The sequence below is a fragment of the Haliaeetus albicilla genome, chromosome 11, assembly GCF_947461875.1.
Source record: "Haliaeetus albicilla chromosome 11, bHalAlb1.1, whole genome shotgun sequence".
In the NCBI taxonomy this organism is placed as follows: Eukaryota; Metazoa; Chordata; class Aves; order Accipitriformes; family Accipitridae; genus Haliaeetus; species Haliaeetus albicilla.
The window spans coordinates 26,061,949-26,076,612 of NC_091493.1; the positions used below are offsets into that span (position 1 = coordinate 26,061,949).

The following is a 14,664-nucleotide window of genomic DNA, read 5'->3' on the forward strand; positions in this document are numbered from 1 at the left end:
CACGGCAGCTCCAGCGATTGCTGGTGTACATGGGAACACCGGTCGGTCCTGCTGCCTCCCCATCACTCCCTAAAAACAGGGGTGGGGGCGATGAGACACCCATCTATGCATGTCCAGAGAAGGGTTAGCAATATCCCCTTCCAAAAGAAAGAGAAAGGCTAAGGGGAAGCAGGACCCGCAGCCATCCGCAGGGTAGAAACCCCAGACACCTTCAGAAGCACAATGATTTTTAAATTTCAAGAGCTGTTCAAAATGGGGGTGCAGTGACAGCCCCCCCTCCCCATGGCATCTCCGGCAGTGCCCAGCTGCCCCGGTCCCCAGCCAGAGCAGCCACGGGCTCTGCCGGCGCGCGGCACGTGGATGTGTGTGTGAGAGGCGAGAGCGACCGAGTGAATGAAAGCTGCCTGAGTGTGAGCGGCAGGGAGAGCAGGCACTGGCTCCGTGTGCCGGGGGGACGAGGGCCGGCTGCGCTGGGGTGAGCTGGGACAGACTCTGCCCATGCCTGGGCCCAGTGCTGCAGTGTGGGGCAAGGGCAGGCACCAGCCGTGCCTGGCTGCTAAGCCTGGGGCTGGGTGCCCACCTGGTGTTAAGGAGAGAAATGTTTATGTTATGCCACTAGGAAATTAAACTGGTCCATTTCTGGGGTATTTAGATGACGCTAGCGAGAAATAAAAGCCATCCATAAATTACATTATTCCTCCAGCCCTCTAATGACACGAGCGATTAGTGTGCAAGCAGAGCCCAGAGCCAGTGTCTCGGGACTGCTCTGGACATGGCCCTCCGCGCGGAAGAAATGGGACCCTGGTGCCGCTTTGCCCTGAGGAGCGCAGGTACCGCGTCCCCCGCCCCGAATCCCGGTGACCCAAGAGGCGAGTGGGGCTCGGAGGCGGCTTTCCCTCCTGCCCGCTGCTCTGCAGGGGTGTGCAGGCAGTGGGGCTGCCCCAGTCCCAGTTGGGGAGCAGGGGTGGGTGGCCCGGTGCCCCATCTCACCCTGCGGGACAAGCCCGTCTCAGCCATGCTGTGTCCTGCGAGCAGGACGGCAGGCGCCAGCGCAGGGTCAACACCCGGGCTCTTTGGGGTGGGTCAAACCCCCTAGCTGCATTTTGGAAGGATGAGGGATTCACCTCTCTGGGTCTGTTGGTCCCCCAAAAAGGGGTTGGGAGGCTCACTTTTCATCCCTGCTTTTTCACCCCTGCTTTCTCCCTCCTGTTGTCAGGTTGGGGGGGTCTCAAGCAACTGCTTTGCTCCACCCCAAAGGCAGCCGCAGCGTTTGCAGTGGGTGAGCAATTGCTATAGAGACCATCTGCAGAGCTTTGGGATCCTCCTGCCTCCCCAGGCATGACTGGTGGATGGGGACTCCCCTAACTCTTAGCACTTTCAGCAGCCCACCCAGTGAGATGAAAACTGTAGGTACCAGTGTAGCGTCAGCGCAGCATCTGGCTGAGCTCCCCTCCCTGCCTGGAGGGAGGGTGTTTTGGAGGCATCTCTCTCTGTGGCAGTAAGAAAGGAGAGATGGGGCAAAGCTGTCCCCCACAAACACCCCAAGGGAAGGACGGGTCAGTGGGGTTGGCGGGAGTACAGTGGGAGCTGGGCTCCGGTCCCTGCCGCGGGGTAAAGCTGAAGAGCCGTGCCCCAGCGATGCGTCTGCTGCAGGCAGGTACCAGGTGATGGGCAGATCTAGGGCTGCGCCAGGAGCTTGTTCTGTTGCCGGCAAACCCGGCAGCTCCGTTGTGGCTGCTCACAGCCCGCACTCAGCCAGACGGGAGGAAAATCTCTGCAAGCTTGCCATAGCGTAGTATTTCCACCTGCAAGGGGGATAATTTAATTCCCAGGGTGTGGAGGGGGTGTCAGTGCTAGCCTGTGCCAAATAATAGTGTGTGTAGGGGGAAGAGCTGGGATCTGCAGCCGGAGGATGGAGTGATGGGGCCGATGGGGTGGGAGTGAGGGCAGGAGGCAGGCAGCAGCCGGCTGGGCCCTGGCTGCAAGTGTGCGGGGCAGGTCGTGTGCTGTGGCTGCCTGCTGGGGTAGACCCTGGTGAGGGGGACTGCAATGGAGACTGTGCCCAAGACTGTGGCTGTGCTTCGCCCATGCCCAGAACAAAGCTCCTTCTCTTGCCTGGTTGCTTCCTCAAGCAGTACAGGGTGCATGGCCACCTGGCTCTGCCCTGCCCATGCGGGTCTAGCAGGGCCGGCTGCCTGCATCCCTGTGGCAAGCAGCATGCATGGTTCGTCCCCTTCTCCTAGAAGCAGCCCCTAGGAGAGGTGACACACACCGATGTCCTTCCCCTGGGGGTCCGGCCCATGGGAACCAAGTGTGCTGCCCATCCCCCTGCTCGCCTGCTAACCTGCCTCTTCTGCACTGCCATTGCTGCCCCACATGACCCCCCCCTCTGCTTGCTGCTTCTGCTCCCACTGCCCACGGCCTGACGGTAAGGCTGGGCTGGAAGCTGGGCTGACCCTCAAGCTAGGTCCCCAAGCTCCCCAGGAGGCCCCCAGTCAAGGTGGGGTATGGGGGGAAAAGGGGGTCCCACTCATGTGCTGGGGCAGGGAGCTCCCGTGGGGTCCCCTCTGTGCCAAAGCGCCCTGCCCTCGATGGATGCTGCACCTTCCTGGGGTGATGGGAGCGCTGCCTGACTCTGCCTCGTCTCTGTCTGCTGTCTTCTTCTCTCTGGCATCTGTACCCCTCCGCCTCTTCCCTCTTTGCTGTCCTGGCTTGTCTGCAGCCCTTCGATGCAGATGAATCCCCTCTCATGGGGTGTTGTGGCCTCTTCTGACCGGAGGCTGAGATCCTGGGGGTCCCTGCCAGCGAGGATGCTGCTCCGAGCCTGTGCCAGGGCAGAGCTACATATGGGGTGAGGGGCATGTGGGTGATGCTGCTGTGTACCGCTGCCTGCGGGCAGGTTGGATTTTGCAGGTGGAGAGGCCGGAGCCGAGGTTTTGGCAGCCGCTGCTGCATCCCTGCAGGCAGAGGCAGGTCGGAGCCCACAGGGAATTAGTGGCACAGGATTAATTGACAGGAAGTTCAGGGGTTTGGTTGGGGCGGTTAAACGGCTGATTTCTGCAGATGCCAATGCATAATTCATGGGCTGTCGCAACTTTGGCCAAGGTGTACAGCTCCTGCTGCACAGGGCTGGCAATGCACGGGCGGGGAGGGGTTTGCTCTTTCACCATCTCTGTGTCTGGGCACAGAGAGGAGTTTTTCCCCACAGCTGGACAGCCAGAGGAGGTGTCCAGACTTGGTCGTGCTGCTTTCCTGCTGTATGCTGTGCTGGGACCAGTTGCCCCCAGAGCTTTGGGATCCAGGACAGGAGAGGTTTGGGAGGGTGAGCAGAGCTCTGGTTTCCCCTGGGCCATACTGGGTCCATATGTCCCAGGTGGAGCAGAGCATCATGCCCTTGCCTTCCAGCTGGGGTATCAGGGGGTTGTGCCAGCTCCAAAGGACAGGAGAGACCCCATTAGTGGAGCTGCCCTCCCCCTCCCTCACTGGCTCTGCTCATTAATGGTGTTTTCATTAGGAGAAGTGGTTTGGTTTTGTTTAAGCCAAATTGCTGTGCTTGGGAGATGATAAATCCATCTGCTGGCAAATCGCTGTCCTGCCGCCGGGATGGATCCCAGCCCTGGGCTTTAATCGTGCTGCAGATGAATGAGCCTCTAGTGAAATGAATCTCCCTGCCATGCCCCACTGGAGGGGCTGAGCCAGTCAGGCTGCCTCCCTGACACCACGGTGAGGGGCTCTGGCTTAGGGTGGGGGATCAAAATCCTCCACTAAGGGGTTGCGGAGCCCTGGGGGTGGTTATTGCCAAGCAAGTGAACTGCTGGGGCTGGTGCAAGCAGCTTTCCTGGGAGCAAAGGGCAAGAGGAGCCCCTTTCCAGGGGGCAAGGGCTGCGGGTGGGTGCAAGGGTTCTGTTCACCCCACTGTCTGTGCCAGGGTGTCTGCCAGCAGCTGGGGCTGGGTGGGTGCCATGCCATGCGGGTGAGCGGCAGGACAGTGCATGGGACAGGGCTGGGGATGGGATGCAGGGGATGGAGTGGCCCCGCTCTCAGCAATACCCTACCAAGCGGCTTTGCAAAGGGTACGTGGCAGCAGGGCTGTTCTGGGTGGAAGGCTCTTATCGGGGTCCTCCCATCCTCGAGCTGCTGTGGCTCTGGCTGTTTCTGCCTTTTAAGTAAATTTGTCTTCCAAATGAAGATGGGTGGTGCAGCTCTCCGGGAAGCGGTGTGGGTAATTAGCTTGTTTGGATACGGAGCCCTGCGGGAGGGGAGCTGGGGGCAGGATGGCTGCCGCATTCAACAGGAGCTGGCAGGGATGGGGGACATGGGAGGCTGTCACCTTCACTGCCTCTGAATTTGGGTCTTTTTGAACGTTTCCTCTCTGGTCCAGCCAGAGTGAGTCACCTACGGACACTTGTGGGCAGGGGTGCTGTACGTGTGCGTGCCCACACTCTCGCAGCATCGCGCCTCTCCTGCCTGTGCCTGATGGCAGCCCCCAGGGCTTAGCTCCATCTTGCTTTAGGTGACTCCAGCCCTGTTTTGGCAGGAGCCACCCTGCTTTTGAACCCGTTCAGTTGGGGATCCCTCCTGTTCAGGCAGCTGGCACCCTTCCCAACTCTGGGACGGTGTCAGCATCGCTGCTGGGGGCTCTGTGGTGTGGCAAGAGGGTCGGTGTCCCATCCATGCTGCTCCTGCTCACCTCTCCTGGGGACGTGGACCTGGGGACGTTGAGGTCTGGGGGACATACAAGCACATGCCCCAGCTCTGAGCACGGCTGCTGTGGTGCCCATCTGATTCCTGCGCCAGCTCCATCCCCACTGTTTTGGGGGCTGTGCCCTGTGCGAGGCGAGGGCACTGCATGCCCCTGCATGCAGACGAGCCCCTGGGCTGTACCTCGGACAAGCTGGTGGCTTCGTCCTGGACGGGAGGGAGTGGTGTGGGGTCTGGCTGACCCTCAGAGAAGTCTGATGAGGACCACGCCGCAGCAGCAGCGGTGCCCATGGGCAGGCAGGGGATGCCTAGAGCCCTGAGGGCCGGTGCCAGGCTGGCCGTGGAGATGGATGGCTTCACCTGCGGCCCCTCTCCAGGGAACAGGTCAGAGACAGGGATGGAGTGACTAACTCTGCATGGCATGAATCTGCTGCCCCGGATCTCCTGTGCAGAGATGGAGGGACTGACTGGGCAGGATGGAACCCCCCTGGGCTGTCCTGCTGTCCCCGTGAGCCTCCTCCTGTGGCAGTGACGTTCCTGCTGGGAAGGGACTCAACAGTGTGAAGCAGAAGGAGGTTTCTTGGCAAGATGCTACCATGAGAGACTGGCAGGACTCCACCAGTGAGCCTCTGTGGGCAGAAACTGGGACCCTGCTCGTGGCTCCAGGCACTGACTCCAGCAGCAGGGCTGGGATACACTGGCTCCCTTATCTGTCCTCTTCCCATCACCAAACCCATGCATTTGGACACCAAAAAAGTGCTTTTTAGGGATGGAGCATTGGTGATGATCTGGCCAGGATCTGAGTCACAGGGAAGAGGCTTTCCAGGGTTTTTCCCTTGGCCTGGCTGGGGAAGGTGCGGCCCTGCGGGATGCAGGGAGGCACCGGCAAACTCGCGCACCCATGGGTCACCCTCAGACCCAGCAGGAGCCAGGGAAGAGCTGTCTGGCTCCTCTCACCTGGTTACTGTGGCCCATCGAGACTCAGTGGGGTGAAATGAGAGCCGGCCTGCTTGCTAATGAGATTAGACAGGCTAACCACTGCTCCTGGCCCGTTTGGTTAATCGCTTCTTCCTAGATTGAATTTTTTAAAATTGCATTGCTTACAGAAAGCCCCTGAATGGGTTTAAAGGCAATAATCCACCCGGTCCTCGTCACTGCAAGGGTTCCCCTGGGGCTACTTGGGAGTGGGTTGTTAAAGTCCCTGGTGTGTCTCCGCGTGTCTCTGGTGTCCCCAGGAGGTGGCTGGCTGGGCTGGCTGGCCCTTGACAGCTCTTGATTTACTCTGGGAGGAAATATGGATGAATTTTTAATGGTGTGATTTAGTGAAGCCTCCTAGAGGTAAGGGAGAAGGTCAGATGCTGGGCTCAGTGCTGCAGCCCATGTGATGTGTCACCCTTGCCCCCCACTCCTGCCCCAAGGGCCATGGGGGGTAGCTGCCCACCCTGCCCATCCTGCTGTGCTCCTAGGGGCATGCTGGAGTTGGGGGGCTCTGGTGGTAGAGCACAGCACCCCCAGCTCTGGTTGCACCTGCATGGGGTCTTGGCTCCCTGTCTGACCCCAGAGCAGGCAGGGACAGCCGCTGGTGCCAGGTTTTGGGGTCGCAGCACAGGTTGGCGAATGGGTGCAGGGCTCGGGCAGTGCAGCAAGGAATGCTGTAATATGCTGTGGCTACGACTGATCCTGGCATCCCTTGGGGACATCTCAGCCCTCTCCTGGGTGGTGGGAGCTGCCCTTAAGTACTTTTTTCTTCCCCCTTGACTCTCCTTCCAGAAGTTGCATCTTCCGAGCCCAGCCCCTGCACTGTGCTGCTCGTGCTGACCCGAACAAATTCCCCCTGGCGGCCTCCCTCCCTGCTCACCTCTCCTCTGCTGTGCAAAGTGAGTCACTCCCAGGCACCAGGAATCATTCATGTCATTTCCCCCTTTGCCGCAAAGTCATTAATGCGAGTGGAATAATTTGTTGCGTAACAGAGAGGATCAGCGGGAGTGCTGCTCTGGCAGGTGATGCCTGGTCCTGGCTTCCCACTGCCCTGGCCACCGCTGCCCTGGGAGAGGGCAGCTTGGTGGGATTGCAGGCTGGGAGCTTCCCAGGCCTTGCTGGGATTGTGGTCCCACAGCCGCACTGTGCAGGCAGCAATGGTATTGGCTCCCGGAGGCGTTCTCCCAAAAACCATCAAGTCCCACCTGGACCAGTAGGATTGTCATGGCTTCTGTGTCTGCTCACCCTCACACAGCTCCTCCAAAAGTGGCTCGTCCTAACTTCTCCACGGTGACATGGGCCAGAAGCATCCCCTGAATTGATCAGGTTGTGTGTCATGGCACCCTGCATCCCTGCCTCAGCCCTGCCATGTGCTGCTCCAGCTCCTTGGAGCTCCCTAAGCCGTGGGGTTCCAAGCGCATCCCACTGGCAGCTGAATCCCTCCTGGCTTCTTGCTTCAGAGCTGGGGACCCCGAGGTGCCCCAGCGGGGGTGCAGGCCATGCGGGACCTGTGCGGCTCAGGGCCCTACAGCCCCGAAGGGCAGCTCTGCAACCGCTCACAGCGAGGTCCCAGCCGGCTGTTGCTGCTGGCAATAGCGAACCCATGCCTGGGGTGCAAACACAAGCACGGCCAGGGCTCCCTCCCGGGGACCTCACAGCCTCCCAAGCAGGGGGCTGCCTGGAGGGGGGACTCGCTGCCTTCACCCACCCCAGCCCAGGACTGCAGGTGCTGGGAGCCCTTGCTCGAGTGATGCTCACTGTGATTGTGGCAGGTCAGGTCTCTTCCCCTGCACAGTGAGGGGGAGAAGGGCAGGGAAGAGTGCTTGAGTTTTTAAAAGGCATTGCGGAGGCTGCCCCTCTGCCCAGGGTTAATTTCCTTCTATCCCACGCTCGGCCAGGCATTAATTTAAAGATGCTGCAATGGGAGAGGGGGAGCCTAAGAGGATTGGGCTGAGAGCAGGAGGATTTAACGAAGGGAAGGGACGTGGCTGGGGCTGGGGGCAGTGCAGGGGACAGCGGCATCCGATGGTGCAGGATGGGCAGGAGGGAGGAGGTGGCCATGCACCCCTTGGGACTGAGTCACCCCAATGTGTCCCAGCCATGACTGTGGTGGTACCTAGTGGCTCCACCAACCCCTGGAAGGGGACGTGGGGGTGAAGCTCTCCCTGTCCCCAGGGAGAGCACCGCTGCTGGGTGGCTGGGCAGGGAGGGGGCTGTGCCCCATGTCCCACCCATGCCCCTTGCTGTCTGTGGGAAACAGGGCAGAAGTTTCAAACCCAAGCCTGGAGGAACCCAGTGGGTGGGCATCGTGTCCGGCTCCATGGGCAGGCAGAGACCCTCTGGGATGCCACGTCCCAGCGGGGACTTTGTCCCCTTGCTCCAGCTGAACAGCGAGTCCCCTCGGTGCAGAGGGCTGCCCCAAAGCAGCGCAGGGAGGGAGGAGATGGTGTTTAATATTTTGAAGTGACTCACTGAAAACCTGCTGCTCCCTGAGGCTGGTCCAGACCCAGCATCCCCGTGAAGGGGCTAGGATTGGAGCAATCCCAGCCCAGTGTGAGCTGGAGGGGGAGGCTCTTTTGGGACCACATCCATCGGGGCAAAGAAGCCTTCCCTGTGATGACCCAAGGGTCCCACCTCTGCCCTGGGGCAGAGGACACAGGTCCCAAGGGGCTGCAGTGGCTCCCCAGCCCCAAACCACCCCGTGCCCCCCTCGGCGCTGTTTGTTTTCTCAGCCCGCCCTGCTGTAATTACAACCCGCTGTCACTCTCTGGATAATACGTCTTTCCTTTTATCACTGCTTAATTAAATAACTGTGGGGAAGTGAGGGGCTGGTAACCCCTTGTTTGCTGGCACGAACAACCCAGTGGTGCTGGGGAGGTGTCTTGGGGCTGGCGGAGGAGCTGGATGGGGATGGCTGTGCCCTGACTTGGGGGTCACTGTTGAATGTGGGGTACCTGTGCCCGAGAGGGATGAAGCGCTGATTTTGTTGTTCATGGGCACAGCATCTCTGGCACAGACATTTCCAGGCCATCCCTGAGGAGGTGCCCTGGATCTGACTGCCATTGCCCCGTCTTTAATTCTCCCCTTGGCTCGGAACTGTGCCTGCTGCCAGGCTGGGAGGAGCGAGCGGGCAGGTTGCCCGCTGCCAGGCCAGCTGCCTCTGCCCACAATTAATTGGTGCTAATGAGCGCGCCTGGCAGCTGCTGCTGGGTCAGTGAGCTCTGGCTGAGTATCTGCCAGGCATTCCCCCCACAGGGCTGGATGCGTGGGTCCTGCTCCCCGCTCGGCGGAGCATCTTCAGTTGTGCTGTTGGTCCTCAGCGCGGACGTGGCCCCCTCTGCTCTCTCCCCATCCCTTCCCTCATCCCTCTGCTGTCTCTCTGCCTTTGCGCCTTCCCCTGGTGCGAGACACTGTGCAGCCCCCGGCATGATGGACCCAGGGTGCCGGTTTGGGCACTGGCAGTGGTGCACCTCCAGGTGCTGCCCCCTTGTCTTACTCCCCTGGGTGCCCTTTTGTCCCCATCCAAGCCGCCCCGCAAGGTGCTGTAGTACCAGGAATGGTGTCTGTTATGGCATCCTCAGGAGCAGGATGTGGCCCTGTTTAAAAACACAGGGGCGGTGGGAGCAGTCCCCCAGGCACTGCCTGTCCCGCTGTGATGGATTGAGGAAAAGTCTGATCTGACGGGATTTCCATCTACCTGAGACAAAGCGCTGCACCAAGCTGCAGCAGGTCGGCCCTGCCCGGGTGGGGATTGATGAACATCCCCAAACTGTTGCCAAGCCCCGAGGTTTGTGCTTGCCTGCAGCGAGGAACTGGGTCTCTTTGCAGATGCGATCCCCCTCCCTCGCAGTGCCGAGTCCCTGTGCACCAAGCACCCACCATTGGTTGTGCAAGCGGCGTCGCAAGCTACGCTTAGTGTTGGCCTCGTGGAGGGTGGGGGCAGCTCTTTGCGTTGGTGATGAGATGTACAACATGTGTGGCTGGGGTAGACTGGAAAATGTCCCCCATTTGGGGACTGGCCTCCTGGAGCTGTGGGCAGCCCTGGGTGTCAGAAGTCTGGCTTGGAAACGATCGGTGTGGGGATGGAGATGTTTTGGGGCCACGCTGGGGTTTCGTAGCAGGATGCCGTGATGAGAGGAGCTCCCTGCCCACATAGGGGCTGCGTTGCAGACAGGGGAGCATGGGGTGACCTGCAGGCTCAGGGTGCCTCTCCTCCTAGTATGCTGCCTGTTCTCGTTGCCTGTCCTCTTGCCTGCCCTGGATTTGCAACTGAGAGTTGCTTTGCACAGATCAAAGCCTGGGGGCATCTCTCATCTCAGCTTACCTGGGTCCCGCCTGCCCCCCCCAGCCCGGAGCGCAGGGGGGATTTGGAGGTAATCCTTGCAGACAGAATGCTGCTGGCTAATTATAGCGGAGCCTCTTGCTTCGTGGGAACCACGGCAAATTGTCCCTTGAGCCCAGGCAGTGATGGTACAAATCTGCTGCTAATTAGACTTGAAAGTCCTCTCGTGAGCTCAGGCGCAGGATGGATATTCGATTATTAACATATTTATTTCTGAGCTTCTCAGCAGGTCTTGCACTGGGAGGCTGTACTCTCCCCCCAAGTAATTGCCAGGCACATTTATTCCTATCAAGAGTGCTTGGGAGCTTTAGGGGAAGGGGGGCTGTTCAGCTCTGTGTGCTCATTTTTGGGGGTGTCTCACCAAGTTGTGTGGAAAAGACACCTTGCTGATGCTGGGAATGTCCTGGGTAGGAGCACAGCCCCCAGTCTCTGCTCTGTGTCTCCCGCCAGCCCCTCTGCCAGGTGGGATGCTCCTGACCCTTGTGCCCAGGTGGGAACCCAGGGATGTCTTTTCCCATCTGCTCCTGGGCCTGTTGGCTCCAGGCACTGAGTAGGCGGCGGGGTGGGGGTTGAGGATGACCCAGTGGTGCAGAGCTGGTGCTGAGCACCGCAGCCCAAAGCCACCTGCCATGGCACCCCTAGGGAGAGCATCCCTCCCTCCAGCGGAGGCAGACAAACTGTGATGGAAGTACTGCCTCTGAAACAACTGAAAATAGCTTTCCTGTCCCCAAAATGTCAGTTTAAAAAGGCAGTCTCTGGGGGCCCCCTCGGGCTGGCAGTGGGCTGAGCGGGTGCCCTGGAGATGCTGAGCGGGTGGCCCTGCTGCACCGTGGGGCAGGGAGCACAGGGCAGGGGGCCAGAGGGCTGAGCCTTCACTTGGGATATGAGTGCGGAGAGTGTCAGTGCTGGAATGGGGGGCCATCAGCCTGGCCGTGGGGCTGCGCAGTGTCTTGGGTTGAGGCTGGAGAAAGGTGCAAATGGGCTGTGGATTGTCGGAACGACAGCGCTGACCTTGTGCGTCTCCCCTGCCCTAAGCCCCCCAGGTGCCCCCAGCCAGGTCATCACCCATCCAGGTGTTTCAGGCCAGTGCCAGGGGCTGTTGGCGTGGGGACAGGCAAGAAGCCATTGGTCAGGACCTCAGCCCCATCTCCAGCGCCGCTTTGCTCTCCCTCCCTGCCTTGTCACTGCGTCTCCCCGTGCAGGGAGAGTCTGAGCCAGGGAGCAGGGGGCAGGTGCCTTGTTGCAGTGGTGGAGTTATTAATAGCAGCAAATGCTCTCGGTGCCTTCAAGCCAAGTCCGTTTTGGGGGAGATTCCTGCCGTTTGAAGTATGTTTCCCCTCCCCGGGATCCCTCGGGCGCCTTATCTCCCTCTCCCAGCTGTGCAGCCGGCACGTGCTGGAGCCCCTGGATAAGCTCTGGTGCTAATAGCCTGTGCTGCTCAGCCCAACAGTGTCTGGCTGGGTGATGGAGGGTGCCCCGCTGCCTGGCCTACGGGCAGCCCCATGCCGCTTGCACATGTGGGAGCTGAGGTCGCATCTCAGCCTGTCCCTACTGTGCTTCCTCCTGTCACCGTGCCGAGTCAGAGCTGTCGGTGGCCGAGCGAGCACTGATTGCAAGGAAATTAGCCTAGTGCCATCTCCCATTTACCAGAGTCCAACCTGTGCATGATTGCACGGGGCTCGTTAATTTGTCACCGTCACCGTGACTTGGCATGGGGCGGTGAGCGTGGCGAGGCTGGAGGGATGTCGAGGGCCACGCCCTCCCCGAGAGCAGATTTGGAAACAGGGCTGGCATCACTTATGGCCAGGATGAGATTTTTCCCAGCCTCACAGTTCAGGAGACTGGTGAGGCTTGGAGTGGGAGCTGGGACAAGCCTGGGGATGCAAGGTGCTGTGCTGCAGCTGGAAGCCCCTGGTGATCGCCGTGGGGTGCCATGGGCATGAAGTAGGGTGGGCATCTGAGAAGCAAAAAGATGCCTGTTCAGGATAAGGAGATGCTGTGGCTGTGTTGGGCCCCAGCGTGAGCCGTGCACCCCAGACAGCAATGTCCCTGCTTGTGAAGGCTGGGCTCTTTGGAGGTCCTGGGGACCATGCTGCCCCGCTGCCCGATATATCCTGGGTGCCCCCAGCATTGCTGTGCTTTGCAGACCCGACAAGCTCCGAAATGGCCCCGGACGCTCCAGGCGGGCTGTGGTGTCCTTGCTTACCGCTGCTATCTCGACATGTCAGTCCTATAATCAGGTTTCCTTGCAGATGTTGGTGCTGGTCTTTACCCTCCCTTTGCAGGGCATGGAGGGTCTTGGGGTGCACCCCAGGAGTCTGGGCGGGGGGCAATGGAGCCCGTGTCCCCCTGCCTTGTCCCCTCCTCCCCACCACTGCTACCCTGTGGTGGGGGCGATGAATTATTCATGCCCCGGCAGGCGGGGGTGTCTGCTGCTGCCTGCGTGATGCCAACGGGGCCGACGTGCCGCCAAGCACAGAGAGCTTTTCTGTGTAAATCCCTGAAATATTTAGCAGAACTGACTTAAAAAATGTGGCTTGGGAGGAGTTAGTGCCTCAGCGTAACCTGGAGGGCTGAGGGCCATCATGGGGGGATGATGGATGCACCAGGGTGTCACTGGGGGGACTCTGACCCGGTCTTTGCCCTACACCCACCACCCAAGTTGCTGGTGGAGCTTATGTCTGTCTGTGTGTCTGATCACCCATCTGTTGGGTCTTTCTGCTTGTCTCTGCTGTGAGACCATGGGGGTGCCCCCATCCTTTCCCTGCATTGCAGGGGTGCTTTGGAGCTAAATGCTAGCTGGGGCATGTCCTGGTCCCCAGCCTAGTGCCACCAGGGCCAGGCTGCTGCCCTGTCACCTGCTGCGTGCCGGCTGCTGGCAGGTTGGCGGTGGGGGCCGGTGCACAGCGCTGGGCCGGGCTCCTTCCCTGGCAGTGCCTTCCCAAGCAGACGGATCACGCCACATGCATTTTTTAACAAGATCCATCGGCTGGGAACGAGCCGAGCTGTCGCCGCAGGTTTGTGATCAAAGCCAGACGTGCCCTGGCAGGCTGGGGGAGGGTGGCCCTGCATGCCACCCCTCCATCACATAGCCAATTTATGGGACATTTATCCCAGCAGAGCAGGTTGGGGATCTGGCAGCATCACAGGTAGCAGGGGTGTTGCCCCTGCATCCCTGGGGGTACTGGGATGGCCAGCGCCCTCCTGCCTGGCATGGCACAGCAGTTCCTGAACTGAGCATCTAAGGATGGGAGCAGCCATGATGCAGAGCTGGTGCTGCCCTTGGGCTTCGTGCACAGCCCTACACCCCAAAATTGCACCTTCTTCTGGCAGTCAGAGTGAGCTGGCTTCGCTCGCAGCCAGGTTGAGGTAGGAAAGGGTTTGGGCTTGTGCAGGGATGTGTTTTGGGCCAGGTTCACAAGGGAGCAAGAGGAAGTAAGGGATGCAGGGAGCTGTAGCTGGCTCTGGATGGGGAGGCACATGGAGCCAGCTGGCTGTGCCATGGCGGGGTTGCCCCACAAGGCAGCCTGGGCTGCTGGCAGCTCTCCCTTGGCCTTTGGCAAGCTCACCCTTTCATGGATGTTCTCTGTGCATCTTGGCAAGGTATGAGCCGTGTGCTGCCTTATGCTCTGTACATCACAGGGCTAAGCCCCGCGGTGGGTGGCCGAAGGCAGCATGGGCTCACGGTTAGAGCACACCACTCCTCCCAGGCTGGCTGCCCCACTCTGAGCCTTCCTCCCACCTCCATGCTCTTTGCTCCTGTCCCCATTGCTTCCCTGGCCCTTGGGCAGGCGGGGTGGGGTGGCAGGTGCCAGCGGTGGGCCCACGCAGCACGGTTGTGGTGTGTTTCCCTCTGCAAGCACCAGCAGAGCCCTTGGGCTGCGCTTCTCAGTGACAGCACATCCCATGTCAGAGCCGCTGCAAATCCTGCCTGCTAATAGCTATGCAAATTACCTCATTAGCTGCCTTATTTATTTTCTCTGGCATCACATTTTCAGCACTTCCCCAGGTCCCGGAGGCTGCAGGTCCCCAGGGCTGGGAGGAGGCAGGAGCAGCAGTGGGACCTGCACACAGGGCTGGCTGTGTTGAGCCTCCCTCTGCGGACGGCAGTGGTGTTTGGCCCCCACGGAGCCACCTGCCCCAACATGATGTGTCTGAGACCAGGGATTCACATGGGTCCCACAGTCCCTGCTGTCAGATGTCCCCCTCCTTGTCCCTCGGCATGTCCTGGCTCTGGGGTGAGTCTTGCTGAGCCCCACCTCCAGCCAGGAGCTGCCCCATATCCCCCAGGCAGCCATGGGTCTGGTATTGCTGGGATGTGCGCGTCCTCCATCCCCCAAAAAGAGGTGACTGCTGGATTTAGGTACAGAGAGAACAGAGCATCTGCCCAGTCCCTGTGGACCCGAGTAGTGGTTTGAGGCTTGGCACAGGCCTGCAGGGTGCCCTGCACCCTTCCCACCTTGATTGCCCTTCCTTGGTAATGGAAATGTGCCTCCTGCCCACCCTGATTGCTGTTTGTCCTTGAGGGAGATGTTGTTGGCAGATGCTGTTGCAGGGGTCTGCCCTCTGCCAGCCCCAGGGTGACTCCGGAGAGCCCCCAGATGCCCTGGTCGGGGTGGCCCTGGGCTGGAGCCTTGCTCTGT

General features: G+C 60.3%; 1 protein-coding gene across 4 annotated transcripts in view; it reads left to right on the forward strand.

Annotated features, from left to right (window-relative positions):
• Positions 1–14,664, forward strand: part of KCNIP2 (potassium voltage-gated channel interacting protein 2) — a 47,651-nt gene that overhangs the window by 2,341 nt on the left and 30,646 nt on the right. The window contains exon 1 of one of the 4 annotated variants that reach the window (XM_069796810.1): positions 704–830. The exons of 2 other annotated variants lie outside the window; for them this stretch is intronic. In XM_069796810.1, the coding sequence (XP_069652911.1) occupies positions 773–830 (58 nt within the window). In that variant the 5' untranslated portion in view covers positions 704–772. Of the gene's footprint in view, positions 1–703; positions 831–14,664 lie in introns of those variants that run through there. One more of the 4 variants, XM_069796817.1, reaches the window with a different exon arrangement.